General features: G+C 38.3%; 1 protein-coding gene across 2 annotated transcripts in view; it reads left to right on the top strand.

The window, feature by feature from the left end:
- lhpp (phospholysine phosphohistidine inorganic pyrophosphate phosphatase) overlaps positions 1 to 12,299 on the top strand; it is a 196,607-nt gene extending 184,308 nt beyond the window's left edge. For both annotated transcript variants that reach the window (XM_043712654.2, XM_087998930.1), the window contains exon 7: positions 11,894 to 12,299. In XM_043712654.2, the coding sequence (XP_043568589.1) occupies positions 11,894 to 11,987 (94 nt within the window). In that variant the 3' untranslated portion in view covers positions 11,988 to 12,299. The remainder of the gene's footprint in view (positions 1 to 11,893) is intronic.
- Positions 12,300 to 18,400: the final 6,101 nt, after the last annotated feature.

Consider the following 18,400-nt stretch of genomic DNA (forward strand, 5'->3'; position numbering starts at 1 on the left):
CTATATACTGCTTGAGGAAACTTTCCTGAATGCACTTAACAAATTCCACCCCATTAATGCTCTGGCTGTCCCAGCCTATGTTAGGAAAATTAAATACTATGACAACCCTATTGCTCCTGCAAGTCTCCCCAGTCTTTCTACATATTTGTTCCTCTAATTCCAACTAACTATTTGGGGGCCGATAGTACAACCCCAATAATGTCCCTTCTTATTTCTTAGCTCCAGCCACAAAGCCTCACTGGATGTTCCTTCAGTTATTTAATCTCTGATTACTGCTGTGATACTTGATTTAATCAAAAGTGCAACTCCCCCCTCCCCTCCTTTCACTACCTCTGTCCTGCCTAAAGCATATTACACTGCCAGTCCCGTCTCTCCCTTGGCCATTCTGTAATGGGTATAATATCCCAATCCCACATACCTTTCCACACCCTGAGTTCATCAGCTTTATCCCGTCAACCGTCTTCTATGAAAATACATGCAATTTAATCCAACAGGCGTTCCTTGCTCCCTGTCATGTTCCAATCTGACCTGTCTCTTCAACTTACTATTTCTGATTACTGTATTTCCTTGCACTTGCTTCCTGCTGTTGAGGATTCCATCTCACCCCTATCTCCCCTCCCGTCTCTAGTCAAAAGAAGTTCCTCAGGAGGGCCTTCACTGCACATCACTCAGATGTCAGATCCTGATGGATGCTGTCAGATTGAAAGTCAACTCACAATAATTATGGAAAATGGCTGCTACTGCATGTAAAATAAGCGAAATAAGTTGCTACCTTCTTTCTTGGAGGTTGAGTAAAAAGCTTTCATTTTTAAGGCTACACTAAAGGCAATTGCAGTAACTATCCCTTCATCGATTAAGTCAATGCTACCTATTGGCCTTCAGTTTGCACTTCATTGGCAAGTCATAATACCATAAAATGCAGGAGCAGAGGTTGGCTATTCAGCACATCAAGTCTACTCTGCCTTTAATGAGATAGTCCATTGTCTAAGAATGCATTTTGAAACGACAGCATCAAGCAATCATGACCATGCCATTGTGCAGTTAAATAAGCTAGACAAGATGCGTGATAACAAGGAAAACAAAAGCTGAACATGAAGTTCCCAACTGGCAACCACAGGAACATGAAGACAGTGGACAGATTCTCTTATTCTCACATTGAAATGTAAGCATGCAATGATCTAGGTTGTGATGTGGCTGGCAACCTTTTGTTTTAGGGAAGGGGATGGTTTTATGATAGATTGTTGGAAAAATTCTGCGTCCTATGGAGTATCAAAACTCTGGTTGTCCACCATGCAGTTCAATAACGTCCCAGAAATTTTCTATTAAGTCATGACTATTAAATTCCTGGGAAGCCTCCATTAAACACTGTGTGAGAGCATAATGCTGTGACGGATGTGAAGGTTCAGGAGCTCCTTCAATAAATTTGCATTAAATTTCTCACATTCCTCAGAGATCATTTGGTCATGGAGCTCATAAGGAGAATGTCATGGCTGAAGTCCATGTGGCCTGGATGATTCAGTGAAGAGTACACTGAAGGAAACAGTGATGAGAACGCATTCAATAAAACCCAGTAAGAACAGCAATCTCCCGTGGCTGTGACACAGCCTCCAGAGGAAGAAGAAGCAGGACATCCATAAAGGGACAGCTACTGGGAGACAGGGGACATCCTTTCCAAATGTGTCTCATGGCTCCTTCAAAAACCCTCAGATTGACACACAATGCTGCTAAGTGCTGGTCACATTTTGATGAGGCTGTAGTGCCGTGGCCTTACATTCTAGCCCAGACAATGGCATCATTATTGTGGCATTCTGCACCCTTCACATCCGGAGATGACAAAGGAAGTGGTGTCTTGGATTCAGACAAAATGGGAGATCAACAGCAAATTTCAGAAAAGGAAGATGAGGCTGATGACTAGGACGTTCTAAGAGAACATGACAGAACAATGCATCACGGAGCCTGAGACACACTTATAGCTATCTGCTTCCACACTTGAGACTCTGTTGGTAACCTGCCAAGTAACACCTGCTTAGCGCAAAGGTTATGTGGAACGTTGTTATTTTTGCAATCCTTGATCTTTTGTATTACAGAATAGATATCTCATTATCCATGTGATTGACTGGAAGTGAGTGATGACCTTTTAAAGTATCTACACATAACCTGACCTACATGACCATGGGGAGAAAGCAGCAATGAGACTGTGCACCAACACTGCACAGCACTAACATTAGGTAGTTGATACAGCATCCATCAGGATCTGACATCTGAGTGATGTGCAGTGAAGGCCCTCCTGAGGAACCTTGATGGCAGCTGCCCAAGACTACTTGCATCCCTCAGCAAATAGTCCTGGACTTTGGAAAGACCCCATCTGTCAAGGTCAGTTCTTTGCATTCAAAGACCAACAAGTTGCGGACAGACCCAAGAGCGTCTTTCACCATGTTGATTGTGCTCCAGGCTAAACTGATGTTTGTGTCAGTGCGCGTCCTAAGAAACAGATCATAGAACACAAGGTCTTGCATCTCCTCCTCTTCCTATCACTCCCACCCCCCCCCCCCCCCGCCAATCGCTGTAGAAGACAGTTTAGGTGACTGCAGTGATGCAGACTTGGGGAATGGGCCAGACCTGCACTACATAAAACAATCAGAGTATCTCACACCTAATGACCAGGTTTTCACCCTCACTGGAGAGGGAGCAATGCTCCCGTAAACCCAGTTTATGAATCTCCTTGACAATAGGCTCCGCACAATTTTTTATGTGCTCCACAAACCCTCTGAGCCATATTCCCAGTGCCTTCAAGTAATCTGTTCTGATGGTGAAGGCCTCCCTCTTGCCTCAATTTACCTTGGCTCCTGAGGCCAGTTCAGTTTGGTTACAGACACTAATGAGTCTGTGCACTGACAGTGGATCTAAGGAGAAAACAATGACATCATCCATGTAGAGGGACTGGAACCTGCAGCAATCCAGGAGGATCCTCTTCATGAAGAATTCCAGCTGACCAGTATGCCTTCCTCCAGTTTCTTCACAGTCACCTTGACTGTGTTCTGGGCACCCTGGCATAGGCTCCTCTTGCTCTGTTGACTGGATACTGAATTGGTGTTAGGCTGAAGCCAGCATAAAGGTTCACCAATAACAACTCAGCTCAATCAGTAATCCTCCAACATCCAATCACAATCCAGCGATAATCTCAAAATCCTCTGATAACTCGCAGCTCGGAACTTACTCTTGATCTTAGCCAAGAGACCAAGATGTGTTTGATGGTGACATGTTGCTGTAAGACATCATGTTATGCATAAGTTCAGTTCCCCCACCAGCTGAGGTTATCATTGAAGGCCCCTTCTTCTTGACCTCATGGTTTATTTCAAAGTCCCAGTGCTGTTCAAAGGTCTGTTGGTCTGCAAATTCCGGTTTACATTAGTTAACAGGTGAAAAATCCACTTATTAACTCACTATCACCTGTGGTAGTTTAGATTAGATTCCCTACACTGTGGAAACAGGCCCTTCGGCCCAACCCTTCGAAGAGTAACCCACCCAGACCTATTTCCCCTTTGACTAATGCACCTGCACTATGGGCAATTTAGCATGGCCAATTCACCTGACTTTGAACTGTGGGAGGAAACCGGAGCACCCGGAGGAAAACCCACACAGACACGGGGAGAATGTGCAAACTCCACACAGACTGGAATCGAATCTGGGACCCTGGTGCTGTGAGGCAGCAGTGCTAACCACTGAGCCACCGTGCCGCCCCATTTATTAAATGTTTGCTACCAGAATTGAATGTAGAAAGTAGTCAGGCATGAAATGGCCCATAACAACATTAAATCTCCTTTATCCTGAAGTTGTTCATAAAATACTTTGCCCCATACACTGTGTAATATTAATGTTAACTGATTTTATATAAATGCAATGGTCCACATTGTCGGTGGTAGTCGAAGGTAAACTAATGAAAAGCAAATGTATCTATCCACTTTAAGTTTAATAATTCCACACATTTGAAGTGTCCTATGAAATATTTTCGCTTACTGCAGATTATATGATTCCTTGTCACAAAAAGTTCTGATCTTTTTGGCTTTGGCTTTGGCCACTAATGTTCAGACATTTTTGTCAAATGTCTGTTTTCATCCTTCAACACATGCAAATGCACTTCATAAATCCAGGAAGCTTAATCTTCAAACTGCAGGAATTTTGCTCATGGATTACAAATACACATCAAACCAAAAACATTTGTAAAATCCGATCTTCATTAACAGTGAAAGTAAGAAAATGTCAACTGACCTGAGTTACTCTGCAGTAGTCCCCTGTTTCCTATTCAGTTTCAGTTTTTAGTGTTGAACTTTTTCAACCGGTTGCTTTACAATGGCCTATTAGCCAAGTTTGATGAACTCTTGTTGTAATTTTGAGAAGTTAGTCTTATCCCAGTAATTTAGTATCTTTCAATTTATATGTCAGCTCATTTTAATTTGGCTTTGTAAGGATTAGCATTATTGTATGACTGATCTGTCTTTAAACAGTTCTGTCACTCCATGATTGAACACAGGCACAAATACCTTAGACTCCAGAACAAAGTTAGGCATTGTGCCATTCTCTAAATATACTGTAAGGAATGTGTCAGACAGGATGGAAAACACCATCATTGTATGTTGAAATTTATTCTTCACAACCACCTAGAACATTAAGTAAATCGAATAAAAGACAGATTGGATGGTTATACTTTAAAAGAATTGAAATTCTGTGGTGCAATGAATTGAAATGCAGTTGACATCTTTCACTGAATAAAAGCTGTTGGAAAGCTTATTTTGGCTTGTGACTAAAGCTGACGAAGCTGCACACTGCTGTGAATGTGTCTATGATCTCAGCTCTGTATGTGGTGTCCTCCTATTTCACTCGTATGTGACATTTCTTTGTACAAATGAGCTCTTTGTCTTCAGATTGCTGTTTTGTTCTGTCGCACTCAGGATTTAGAAGCCAGTAGGTGTGACTTAGCCTTGGGCAGACGGTAGCAGATTTGTCTCTGGTTTTAGCCATGGAAATTCCACATCAACCCCAAGCTCAGTCTTTCTTAGGATGACAAGATAAAGGAGTGTGCACTTGCTTGGCAGACTTTTCTCTGCACATTATATTAACATTCAGGATCCCAGTGAGCAAGCTTGTAATTCCACTGATGTCCGTTTTTTGCAGTTAAAGCAAATATTAGTGACTCATAGTGAGAGTTTTAAAAAAAATTGTCCTTTTAGCTCCAAGACCTGAATTCATATTGTTGAAATAAACAACTGAAAGTCGTCTTTCACAATTATTAGATCTCACCTTGGGGTGATTAGAACATGGCCTCTCCTCTAATTCCCAGGGGGTTTGTGTGCTACTTGTCTTCTCCGTGCCTTCATTTAACATTTTTAGCACAAAGCAGAAAGAAAGGAGCAGTCTGACTGATCAATCATGTCCAATACTTGAACTAGCTCCTCTCGTTTTTCCCCTCAACCTCCCTCACTAGAAATCAGTGGGTTTCTAAAAAACAATCAATGAAACCTGGCAGGTTGAGGCAAATTCTTTTTTTAAAAAGTCCATTTCCTTTTGGGATTGCCTATTTTCCACACAAGAGTAAATTCAGGGACTGTGGCCTGGCTATAGGAATCGAATACCATACCAAGTTACAGTTGCAAAAGTTTAATGTCACAGATGATGCCAAAAGTCAAGGTTGTTTTACTCTGTCCTATTTTCACTGCTCAAGACCAAATGTTAGGCAATTATTTGGTGTACAACCTGAGATATCCTTTTGTATGGTTACATTCTGCATAGCATTCAGCTGAACACAAAGGATATTCGCATACTTCCCTGAGACTTCAAATGTCATGCTACTAGGCTGCTGTTAGGCTTTTAACCATTCTTTTGTTCTGACCAACCGAAAATACATAATGCTTACAAGTGCCCAGATTGGAAAACCCTATTCCACAACAGTGAAGGTATTAATATTACCCACAGTATTTAAAGTTCAGGCCTGGTTCATGACCATTCTCAATTATCTATCTCTGGAATTGTGCTTTAAACATTTGAAGTATCTGTTTTTGATATCTCAAATTCTGGAATTCTATACTCTTAAACACGTGTATTGCCTGCTGCCAAAAGGATGTTCATAGCTATTTTGTTTCCTCAAAGCATTCTGTTCTGTACTTGGTGACATTTTCAATTTTTGGCAAGTTTATGGTTTGCTCCTCCATTATCCCCAATTCTTTACATATTCTGCAACGTGGACAAGCCAGACTTGGTTACATTTCTAGTTTTAGTTCCACTTTTTATGCATGTGATACCTTTCCTTGGATATATTTACAGTCCCACACTATCAGTCCTTTGTAAAAGCTGATGAAAACTATTTCTTGAAAATCTCTATCATCCCTTTGCTCAAATGCAAGATGATCCATTGTTGTCTTTGAGTCCAGCTTTTTGTTTGTACTTATAAAAATCGCTTATTGTTTTCTTAATGTTTACTTGTCAACCATCTTTAATATTCTCTTTTAGTTTTCAGGATTTCTAATTTTCCTTTCCATTTGTATCTCTTAGAGTTTTTGTTAACTTCTGCTCCCTTCCCTATTATTGTATGCCTCTAGAACATATAGCTTGATTTTTGCATAACCATTTTTTATTAATCCATGGAAATTCTATGTTTTTATTCCATTACTTCCAGTCAAAATATTTCTCCCGGTGTGAAGTTGCAGTATTTGTGCAGTAGATATGAACTAATTCCACCACAGAAAGTTAAGTCAAATCATTTCAATTCTTATATGCCCTTTCAAGGATGTAACAAATATTGAGTGCTGCCAATCAACCTCTCTGGCACTGAACATGAGCTATTTCAAATGTGAACTCTTAATCCATCAGGTTTTAACTTTGTAGACTTTTTTTAAAAATCAAATATTACTTTTTAATTTTTTATTTCTTTCTGGCAATCCATCCAGTATTTCTTTCCCATCTCTTTATTTATCTTCTTGCGCACTTCATTCTCATTGTTAAGTTCACAACTCATCAAACTGGTTAAGAAGATGAACAATTGCTTATCCTGTTCACTCACATTCTAGATACCTGGTTTCCCTCTCAGCAACTTGCACATTATCAGCAAGTTTCCATTAAAAAATGTAAAATCCTTAACAAGCAAGGCCAAATCTAACCAAGAGCATATAAGCGATTAGATGCCTTAATAGTGGAAATTATCGAGTTTTCAGAAGATTTGTAGCTCAGGTTGAGGTTTTAGATGTAGGTTTGCTTGCTGAGTTGAAAGGTTTATTCCCAGACATTTTGTTACCTTACTAGGTAACATCTTCAGTGGACCTCAGGTGAAGCTTCTGGAAATGTCTGGAAATGAACCTGTCAGCTCAGCGAGCAAACCTACATCTAAAAGTGGAAATTATGGTCAGTATATCATTTTTCCAGCCATTTGACCTGAACTCCATTACCTTCCATCAAATTTAATTATATGATAGTTCAAAACATTTAGGCTAGATTCCTTTCTATTTGTTACGTGAACCTAGACAATGGGTAGCCACATCTCAGTGTATTCCTATTTTCTGGTTAATTATTCAGAACTGCTGAACCCTTGTTTATCAAGTATGCAATGCACTGCATTATTTTAAGTAGCACTCTATAAAAATCACTTCAGACTTTTATTCTAGCCTACTTTGCTTAAAAGAAGAACCTGGAACAAGTGTGCTCTATACAGAATGAACAGGACTTACCTAAGCGGAGCTTGATCAATGTTCTCCCTGAATCTTGCCCAGTGTCATGGGGAAAATTTTAATGTAATATAAATTAAAGTTTTAATGGTATATTAAAATTTATAAGGGAGGAATGGACCAAACAAAATAAGCGATTCTTCTAAAATAAAATACAATAAGATTGCAAATGAAAATTATTGTAATGTAAGAATTAACAAAGTAGAAGGGTTAGGAATAAAAAGCTGGAGAAAACTCAACACGTGTGGAGATAGAAACAGACTAAACATTTCAAGTCTGTAGAATTCCTCTTCAGAACTCCAAATTTCCAACATTCACAATAATTTGTTCTTAATAGTAAGGTTAAACAACTTGTTATTCCCAGTTATTATATTAGAAATGAAAGAGAATGGGTATGATAATGGTATTAATAAGGCCTTTTCTACAGTGCTGGGCAATAAAAAAAATACTGGGCAGATGGGATATAGATAGATTTAGAAACAGAGCGTGAAATTGTAACTTCTCAATGTGCGTTAGAAACTGTCAAGCAAACTTATAGTCAACTTAGAGAGATGGAAGAAGAAGGTAATAATACTGGATGATTTAACTTTCCCTGGATAAACTGGATAAAGATAATATATGTAGTCAAAATAAGAAATGGGAAGTCAGCAGCAGAGAATTAGTGTAAACAAGTCAATTTACATTGATGAATTTAGCAGTTTCAAAGGTTCAATATGTAGTGTCAGAAATGAGAAGTATTGTAGTAACGTAGGCAAGCTGTGCTGATGACAGGACGTGGATTTATATGTTTCAAAGATCAGTGTGTTCTTTGACAAACAGGAAAGAAAGTGGGACAACTATTTGATGCACAGAGAACAACTGGGAAATAGTGAAAACAGCTTGTGTGGTTCAATGTCAAATTGGAAATAATAACATCAAGTAAAAAAAATTAAGATATTAAGCCAGACACCAGTGGCATTCAATGAGATGACAAGTGATCTGACCCCAAAAATTGGCAGAAAAGTTAGCAAATGGCATGTTGGATCAGCATGAGGATTATTTAAATATTAAATGAAGATGTTCTGTGCAAATTGAGTAATTAATGTTTAGAATTTCTTAGCGAAGTAGAGACTAAATTTGAACCTAAACTTAAGTAGTGGTAGATGTAAAAATTAAAAATAGGAAAAGTAAGATTAGTTGAGAAATAGAAAAAATGTGTTTGTGGAGGTGGAAGAAGAAATTCAAGTTAAATGTAATATATAAAAAGATTGGCAAATGATTCTTGTTTGTTCCTCTATCATATAATATACTAAAACATTTTTTCATAAAATATGCACAGAAAGATTTGAGGGTGCATTCTCATCTGGCTGATTAAGGTACAATGGTGGAATTAAATGATTTTCCAAATGATGGAAATGAGAGCAGAGTGTAGAACAATTGTGAGAAATAACTCTCAAAGCTCTTCCAAACCATTACCATATTTTTACTTACAAGCCAGATGACTGTACCTTTCTGATTAGTTCTTCAGGCAAGAATTTCCATTTGTGCTTTTTATCAGTTCGAGCATCCTTACGTGCACTGTGTGTTATTACGGAATCTTGTAGTCAGATAGGCATGTCACCAGTTCCTTTTGTTGTTCTCCAAAAGCTATGCAGAATTTCCTAACAAAGTGTAGAATCTTAAGTACAAATTCTTAGGAAATACCATTTAGAGAATTAAGAAATAAGAAGCCCAGCATTACAGATCTTCAAAAGTACAAAATCATAGGTAATAAATTAGAAAAATAAAGAGATAAGCTCAGAATAATAGTCCTTCCATAATAATATAATAAAGAAAATAAGGAATTTTAAAAGAGGAGAATTCAAGACAGAGTCCACATAGTCCATTTCAAGGCTCTGGACCTGTGGGTCCAACCTCGCTGTTAGAATCTCTGGTCTGAACCAGCATGATGCCAAAAAAAACGCTGCATGGAATCACAGACTGATTAGTTAAATAGTCATATTAAGCTAGAGGACTAAAGAGTAATCAATGCACTAACCTTCCAGAAGTGAAAGTCATTATATATTTATTAGTTTATTTTTTATTTGTGCATAAAACTTTGAATTCATAATTTGAGATACAATTCATTTAGCATTATTTGATTTAGGAAAGAACAAGCAGCCTGCCATTGTTAAAGTCAAATTTCGCAAGTTTGAAAGTGACTGAATGTGTAGATAAAGGGAATGCAGGAATTTATTATGGATGTATTTCAGAAGGTATTTGATAATGTGTACCTTGGGAAATGTATTACAGAATTTCAAGTGAACAGGTTATGATAAAATATGGCATTGTGTAAGGAAAGTCAGTTGATGAATGGGAAATAGAAGATTAGGTTTAATAAAATCAAATAAGGCAAGTGTATCTTAACAGTGCAAGTGCTATAAGAATGGGTGTAGTAAGATACTGTTCAAAAAGGACTGTACTTCTATTTGCAGTAGTAAAGTGGTACATCCATCCTGTTGGCCAAGAAATTGCAAACAGAACTAATTGTGTGACTACTTAACAGGAAAGTGGTGTGGTGTTTATTCTTGGGACATGCAATGTCTATTCAGCTCTTCCAGTCTGCTGCTGACAGGTAAGCCATTCCAGGTTCTCAGCTGATATTTGGTAATGGTGAGTGCAGATGGTTCTGCTTGTAAGACTGTTAAGCTGAGATTGAACTCTTTGAGGAAGTATAAAGGGAGTTTACTTTTCACTGAGATAGCATCAGTTTCTGGTTTCCTTTACCATCTGGTTAGTTTTATTGAAACTGTCACTTACTGCCATTTTTTTCATTGTTGAACCAAACTGTCACTTTTATTCAATATGTTTGTACCATTTCAGTGTGCTGTTCAGCAATATTCACAAAATTTTGCATATGTATTTTACTATATCACTCACAATGAATTACGATATAGAAAAGAATGTAAATTTTCCAATGTACCATTCAGCTAAAGGTCTACAGCAGATTGAATTCTGCTTCCAAGACTTCATTCCATGCAGGATAACTGTATTTCATGGCAATTTAAAAACCATCGTCAACAATTGTTCTGCTGAGTAATTAAGGCTAAATAGTTCATATGTTTGGTTTTTACAAAATTGAGATGAAACTTAATACATTTTAGCATCTCAGATGCAAGATAATCGATCATTTAGTCTCTTCTGAAACTCTGCATGGTATACAAACAGTGATGTGGAGGGGCCAAAAGTGTGTAAATACATTTCAATTATTGGTGCAAAATATGAATTTATAGAGGATGGCAGTTATTAGCAGTGCCACTTACACAAGATCATAGCTTTTACCAAAGGCTGAAACTTCCTCTCTCACTTTTTGGCCCTCCCCATCACAGCACACCATGCAATTCCCCTTTTTTCTGTCATTTCAAACCATGTAAGGAGAATGGCAACATTTTTTTTAGAACAGGCAAGTTACAAAGGGATGTTAAATCAGTATTTCACTTGCCTTTTTGTTGCAACAGTTGCTTCCATTAGCAAGAACCTGCCCTCTTGTTCAATTTAAAGACTCATTTTGTTTGTGTTCTTTCATTTCCTTCACCCTCAGCTTCACCTTTATATGTCCCAACATTAAACAGCTTGCTCAGGCTAAATGAGCCGGCAGACAGGTTGTTCCACACTTCTGCATATGTTGAGAGTACATCGCTATCACAGTATCTTTTGTATTTTTCTGTGTTACAGATGGCGGTTGTTAGCAGTGTGCATTTAAAGGCACCATAGTGTTGATCTGTGCTTGTGATTTTGTCACATTATTGAGTTCCCAGTTTCTTCCAGTTACTGTAGAAAATGGTTGTTGTAGAAACAGGTACTTCCTATACTGGGGAAAAGAAAAGGGAACAATTCAAAGAGCCGTCTTACAGCACCTTTTGCAGGCTTCTGGTTTTGGATATGAACTATATTGATCTAGTCCAGGAGAAAGATCTTGCACCAAAGTCTAGTTACAGTAATATTTCATTTGAAGATAGAGTTAATTTTTGCGTGTACACGTAAAAAGAACTAATGATATCTGGTGTAGAACTGACTCTTAAAAATTAACTTTATATCATGCTTCAATGTAATCCACATTGTGAACAAATAAAGCCCATTTTAGATGCTGAATATCATGTATAATTAATCACATAATGGACACTGTGTCTAGTAAATGTATTACTTTTCCGTGACTTTTACAGACCCTGTGACGAACAGCACCCAACAGTGAAGGCAGATGGGTATGTGGACAATTTGGCACAAGCAGTCAAAATCCTTCTTGAACATTTACACTAGCAACTCGAACACTGGTATCCAAGAAACATCTGACAATGAACAAAGAATGTGAAGTCATTAAAAATTTACAAATTCATTGCCCTTTGGCTGTTCAGAGGTGGGGGGGTTACAGGCCCTTACAGAATTAGCATTGTTGTGCGTTTGGTAATTGTTTCAAAACAGTAAATATCAGATTAAAGAATTTATGAAGCTGTTTTATAACTGCCTAAATGATGTACTTATATAGATTCTCATAAACCTATGTTATGTATGAATCATACTGCAAAATCTTTACTAAACAAGTGTTTTAATAAACCGAATATTGCTGTTTGCCATCAGACCAAAGAGTAAAATGTAATGAAAAGCATACATTTCATTTTTTAAGATCTCTGTTACACTGCAACTGAGTTTGACTTGTATCCAGCTAGGTGGAAGAACTGTGCTGCCTCTTTAAAGATTCAGATGTGATGGGAAAATAAGCTCCAACTCTGGTTTCGAATCTAACAACCAGAGAACATGCAATCCTAAATCATGAAAGCAAATTTGTCATTCAAAGGAAGCCCATGTTAAATGGCTAGAATAAGTGGTATTAGTGCAACTTGTAGTGCTTATTGAATTGCATATATATATAGTTAGCTTAAAATAGGAAATAAAACTATAAATTAGATATCATATGCAGTGTGAACTTTGCTGAACTGGAACTGATAACCTTCAGGGTAGTTTTGGTCATTTTAAAATTAACATTCAAAATTTATTGTTTGAATATCAATAGAAGGTTAATCCGTTTATTAGGGAGGGTAGTTGGTGGACTGCTACTGAGAGAATTTTAATTATTTTGCCTTGTAGGTGAGGCAGCATGCAGTCCCACAGCTAATTCTAATATTCTTATTATATGTGGGCTCTACTAAAATGTTTCCCTGTATTCACAGCTATTTGCATTTCCCTTAAAAACACCTAATGACCAAAAAACCCCATTTAAACATATCTAAGGTTGAGAGGCTTGGATTAACATTATTTTTCTATTGAATATTCACTCCAGATACCATATGCATTTTCACCATTCACTTTGGATCTCGAGCAATACCTAGCCGAGCCAAAGGTCTCAAGAAAGTCTAATAGAGGACAAAATCATACAGCCATCAAAAGGCACTTAAAGCATATGAACAATGTGTGGGTATTTATATACCTTACAGTAATGATTTGCTGAGTGTAATGCTCATTAACTGCATGGATGTCTATGCCTGGAGTAGAAATTTCAGTATTTTCTGTTGAAATATGCATATATGCATTGGATTTACATAGTATTTTTGGCAAGAAATAATGTATTTAGAACAAAACCAAGCATAATGCTTAAAGAAACTATTTTTATACATTCAAAACCATACACTTATTAAAGATGTCTCTGAACTAGTACAAATGGTGAAAAATGATCCAAGAGCTACAATAACTTTTGACTGACTTTTGCTGCATAACACGGAGAAAGTGAGGACTGCAGATGCTGGAGATCAGAGCTGAAAAATGTGTTGCTGGAAAAGCGCAGCAGGTCAAACATCATTGGATATAGAAGTATTTTTCTTTCATTATTTCAGGGTGGGGCATGTTATGCACCTAAAAAAGGGCTTATGCCCAAAACGTCGATTCTCCTCCTTGGATGCTGCCTGACCTGCTGCGCTTTTCCAGCAACACATTTTGCTGCATAACATGCCCCACCCTGAAATAATGAAAGAAAAATACTTCTATATTCAATGATGTTTGTACCTGTTGTGTAGTCTTTTTAAAGTTACAATTTTGACAAATGAATGCTCTTTTGAGCTCTATTATTTAACTTCATTGGCTCCTTATAAGATTTAAATGCAAATTTGCTGTAAATAAAATGCACAAAACCCAATCAGTTTTACCCATATGGGGCACTGTTTGAAGATTTACTTCGGAAGGACACAAATCTCTGTTTCAGTATTTAGTTAAACATAGAAGGTAGAGGTAATATCTAAAACCATCATAACGCACACTTAGAAGTGTTGTCCTATTACTATTTTGGTAACACCATTTTCCGTAGATTGTACAGCATCGTCCCAACACTTAAGCTATTCAAACAAGACCACTTCCAAGAAGGTGGTTATGCAGAGTGGGTGGAAATTAGGAACTGAAGCCTGCTGATGTCTAGAAATGATTTTCATAACCCATAACCCATTATGTATAGCAAATTACTGGAGAATAGTTAATAATTTCAGTTAGATCAATGAGCTAATGCCTGCAATAATTCTTAACATATAACAGATTGGATGGAATATGTAGGTGTAGGTTAGCTCAGTTGATTAAGATCTAAATGATTAGTGTACAGTTCAGAATAATGCCAATAGTGTGGGTTCCTGCTAAGGTAGACTTGGGAGCTGCCTCTTTGCCCTGGCCACAGAGTGGAAGGCAATTGCAAATTGCCATTGGCAAAAACTGCCTAAAAATCGCTCTGGGGGAAACATGTGCAGACAATGAACCAATGACGTGTCTTCAGGTACAGTGGAATGGAGATGTACTATATAGGATTTATACAGTTTGGACACATCTTGCAGACTGATATTAAGGCTAAAATTCGATTAGCCTTTGTAATAACTGTTTGTACATCTCTGCTACCTTTTAGTGATTTTTGAACTTGGATTCATAAATCTCTGTGCTGCTTCAGAATTCCTGACTTCTCACCACTTCAAAAATTGTCTGCCCTCTCTTCCTTAGGTTCAATGTCGATGACCTTACACATTGAACTCTATATACCATAGTTTTCTCCACTCAATCTAGCAATGTACTTATTTACATTCGTGACATTGACACTAATGTGCCAATATTTCAGTTTTGTCAGCATATGGGTATATGACTCTACTCCTTCAGTGAAGTGCAGTGAAAAATTGAGTACAGATCCCTAGGTGAAGCACCACTAATGACACCCAGCCAAGTAGAGTAAATGCTTGGTGTCTGTCTCCTTCCTCCAAACCAATTCACCACTTATATCTGAAGATTGATTTCAATTCCATGGAACCTTTTCAAACATTGTTGGTAGACAGTGCCTACATAGTGAACACCTCAAAATAAATTGAAAGGATAAATGGCCATAATGTAACTATTGCAAGCCCATGATGGTAAGTTCATATTCAAATGCTCAGTCACTCTGTTCCTAATGACATATGGTTCTGTTCGCTGAGCTGGGAATTTGTGTTGCAGACGTTTTGTCCCCTGTCTAGATGACATCCTCAGTGCTTGGGAGCTTCCTGTGAAGCCTCAGGAGGCTCCCAAGCACTGAGGATGTCACCTAGACAGGGGACGAAACGTCTGCAACACAAATTCCCAGCTCGGCGAACAGAACCACAACAACGAGCACCCGAGCTACAAATCTTCTCACAAACTTAATGACATATTGTCAGAAATGACAAACAATAAGCTTCTCTACTCTACTCTACAATAGGGGTTAATCTAAAAGAGCCATATTCAAGGGAGGTAATGACTTAATGATATTATTGCTGGACTGTTAATTCGGAGGCCCAAATAATATTCTGGAGACCTGAGGTCAAATCCTGCCATGGCAGATGATAAAATTTGAATTCTATTAAAACAAATTTGATATTAAGAGTCTAATGATGACCATTGTCGATTGTTATAAAAAAGAAGCTGGTTCACTAATATCCTTTAGGGAAGGAAACTACCTGATCTGGCTTACATGTGACTCCAGACCCACAGCAATGTGGTTGGTTCTCAACTCTAAATGCTGGCCTGGCTAGTGACACCCTCATTCCATGAATGAATGTGAAATAAAACATGTTTTCCCAGTTTAGCTCACCCATCATTTTTAAATAACAGGGTGAGATTGCAAAATTTCCGTTAACAGAGAGTTAATTGTAAAGATTAGCAACCCATCTGGTCTGCAATCATTTCACTTCAAAATTATTTCTCCATTATTTTCGAGGAGGGAAGACCAGTACAGCCTTCCCTGGTGGTGCCTCTCTGCAAACACATCCTCATCGACAATTCCCCAATCAGCAGTCTGGGGACAAGAACCCTGCTTGAAAATATAACCAAAAGATTTAGAGTCTCCTTAGTCCGGGGGACTGACTCTGAGCTGGCCGGCCACAGCCAGTGTACTGTGTAATTTTTAAAAAACCCTGCTTGACGAGTAACAGTTGTTCAGCTGGATCTAACTGGTTAAGAATCATCGTTCAGAGATGTGCCTCAGTCGCCAATGGGGTAGGGTTCAGCGGCTGCTGGACCACTGCGAACATGTATAAACTCTGGGGCATATTAACTGCTGTGTGGCTTCTCAGTGCATGTAGCTTCTCAGTGCATTTCCGCCATCGCAGAACACTGCTACAGTCTTCTTGGTCTCGAAACTGGGAAAATAGTTTCAGGATGATGAGATTTATTGGCACCTCTAATAAGTTCATAAATATGCGAAATTGTTTTTTTTAGAGTGGAATTTAACCCAATCATCCCCATTCATGTGAGGTACTGATGAACTTGTTATATCTTTTGTTCTAAAATATCTTATAAAAGGATTTAATGACAGCTTTCTATCAGCCATTGGAATGTTAGAGAATGATTTTTTTTTGTTTCTCTTATTTTCTTTGCCTCTGTTCCTCTTTTTCAATTTTTTTGTCTCAAACTGGGATCTGTTTTACTATTTTCATTTTCAACATCTGGCTATGGGGCAAGGCAGTATGTAGGGGGAGACAAGATGACTCACAACAGCTGCCAATCCAGAAGCACAGCAAAACATGTCCTCTTCATTTAGCGCCTTTTACATTCTGCAGTGTTTTCCATTTAGCACTGGCGGGATATCGCTCTGGAAGACAATCTGCTAAACTCAGACAGGAACTCCAACTTGAACAGCTACCTGTGCTGGTAAAGATTGAGTCTGCAGGGATCTGAAAATCAGCGGCGCTTGATGGAATAATTTAAAATCCACCCAACACCAGGTTACAGTCCAACTGGTTTATTCGGAAGCACTAGCTTTCCCTCATCAGGGGCAGTGCTCTGAAAGCTAGCGCTTCCAAATAAGCCTGTTGGACTATATATAACCTGGTGTTTTGTGATTTTCAACTTTGTCCACCCCAGTCCAACACCGACACCTCCAAGTCATTTAAAAACAAATATCAGCCATAGAGCATGACCACACGATGTTATGAGTGTCCGACCTGATTTCTAGTGGTCACATCTGATACCCAACACCAGAACAGATCCAGATTCAAACTGATGCCCCAGACTTCTAAAACCATTATCTTTTGGGAAATAAATCTACCCACTGGTGTGCACGTTCTGTTTCAACAATTACTTTTTGTAGGTTAATGTTCCAGTCAGTTGTGTAAAGCTGGCTGATCACTGCAATTCTTCCATTTACACAACAATATCGATGTTTTATAAATAAGAGATGAAATATTAATTGTAAGATTGATGGAGCTTAATTTCAATCTTAAAACAATGTGAAGAATCTACAGTTCTGTGGAAGGGTCACTCGACCCGAAACGTTCACTCTGATTTCTCTCCAGAGATGCTGCCAGACCTGCTGCGCTTTTCCAGCAATTTCTCTGTGTGTTGATGAATTTATGGGCTTAACTCAGAAACAAATCTGCCTCTCACCATCCAAAAACTATTTTTTCTTCTCTTTGTCTGTTTGAAACTGTGTCACAGCACAAGACCACTCTTTGTGACTGAGAAACAAATAGAGGTAGCAGTTGCTACTTAATGTGCAGTTGACAAATTGCGCTCAAAATACCCTGGAAATTCAGCTGGTTAAGTTACAGTTCAAATTTCTCTTAATACTCATTGGTACAACCACAAATGTACTGTCTTCAATAGCCGAGAATGGTCAAACAGAATAATAGAAGGCAATCCTTTTTATTCTTTATGTATAATGATGTATTTTGATGGCTTGAGAGATCACCTCATGCAGTTTTATTAATATAGATTGATTTATTCAAAAATGTAAGTAGTTTCATTCTTGTGCATTAGTAAGTTCATTATTAGATTAAATATTTCATTTCTTTTGTTAAATGGATTTACCTAAGAAGTCGAACCCAATTGGAAGGCCCATCCCAAATCGGGAAAAATTGATGGGAAATGAGTGTTTCGAACTGGGACAGTTCTGTTTGGGGCCTGATTTGGGCAAATTGAATATTGAACCAGCATAAAACATCATGGGAAACACAAACATTAAGTGGTTTTGGATATATCACTTATGTAGGAGAAAGTGAGGACTGCAGATGCTGGAGATCAGAGCTTTAAAATGTGTTGCTGGAAAAGCGGAGCAGGTCAGGCAGCATCAAAGGAAAAGGAGAATCAACGTTTCGGGCATAAGCCCTTCCTCAGGAATGAGGAGGGTGTGCCAGGCAGGTTAAGATAAAAGGTAGGGAGGAGAGACTTGGGGGAGGGGCGTTGGGAATACAATAGGTGGAAGG

Source organism: Chiloscyllium plagiosum, unplaced genomic scaffold (assembly GCF_037043375.1).
Source record: "Chiloscyllium plagiosum isolate Xiang-an unplaced genomic scaffold, Cpla_swu_hap1 HiC_scaffold_22, whole genome shotgun sequence".
NCBI classification, from domain to species: Eukaryota; Metazoa; Chordata; class Chondrichthyes; order Orectolobiformes; family Hemiscylliidae; genus Chiloscyllium; species Chiloscyllium plagiosum.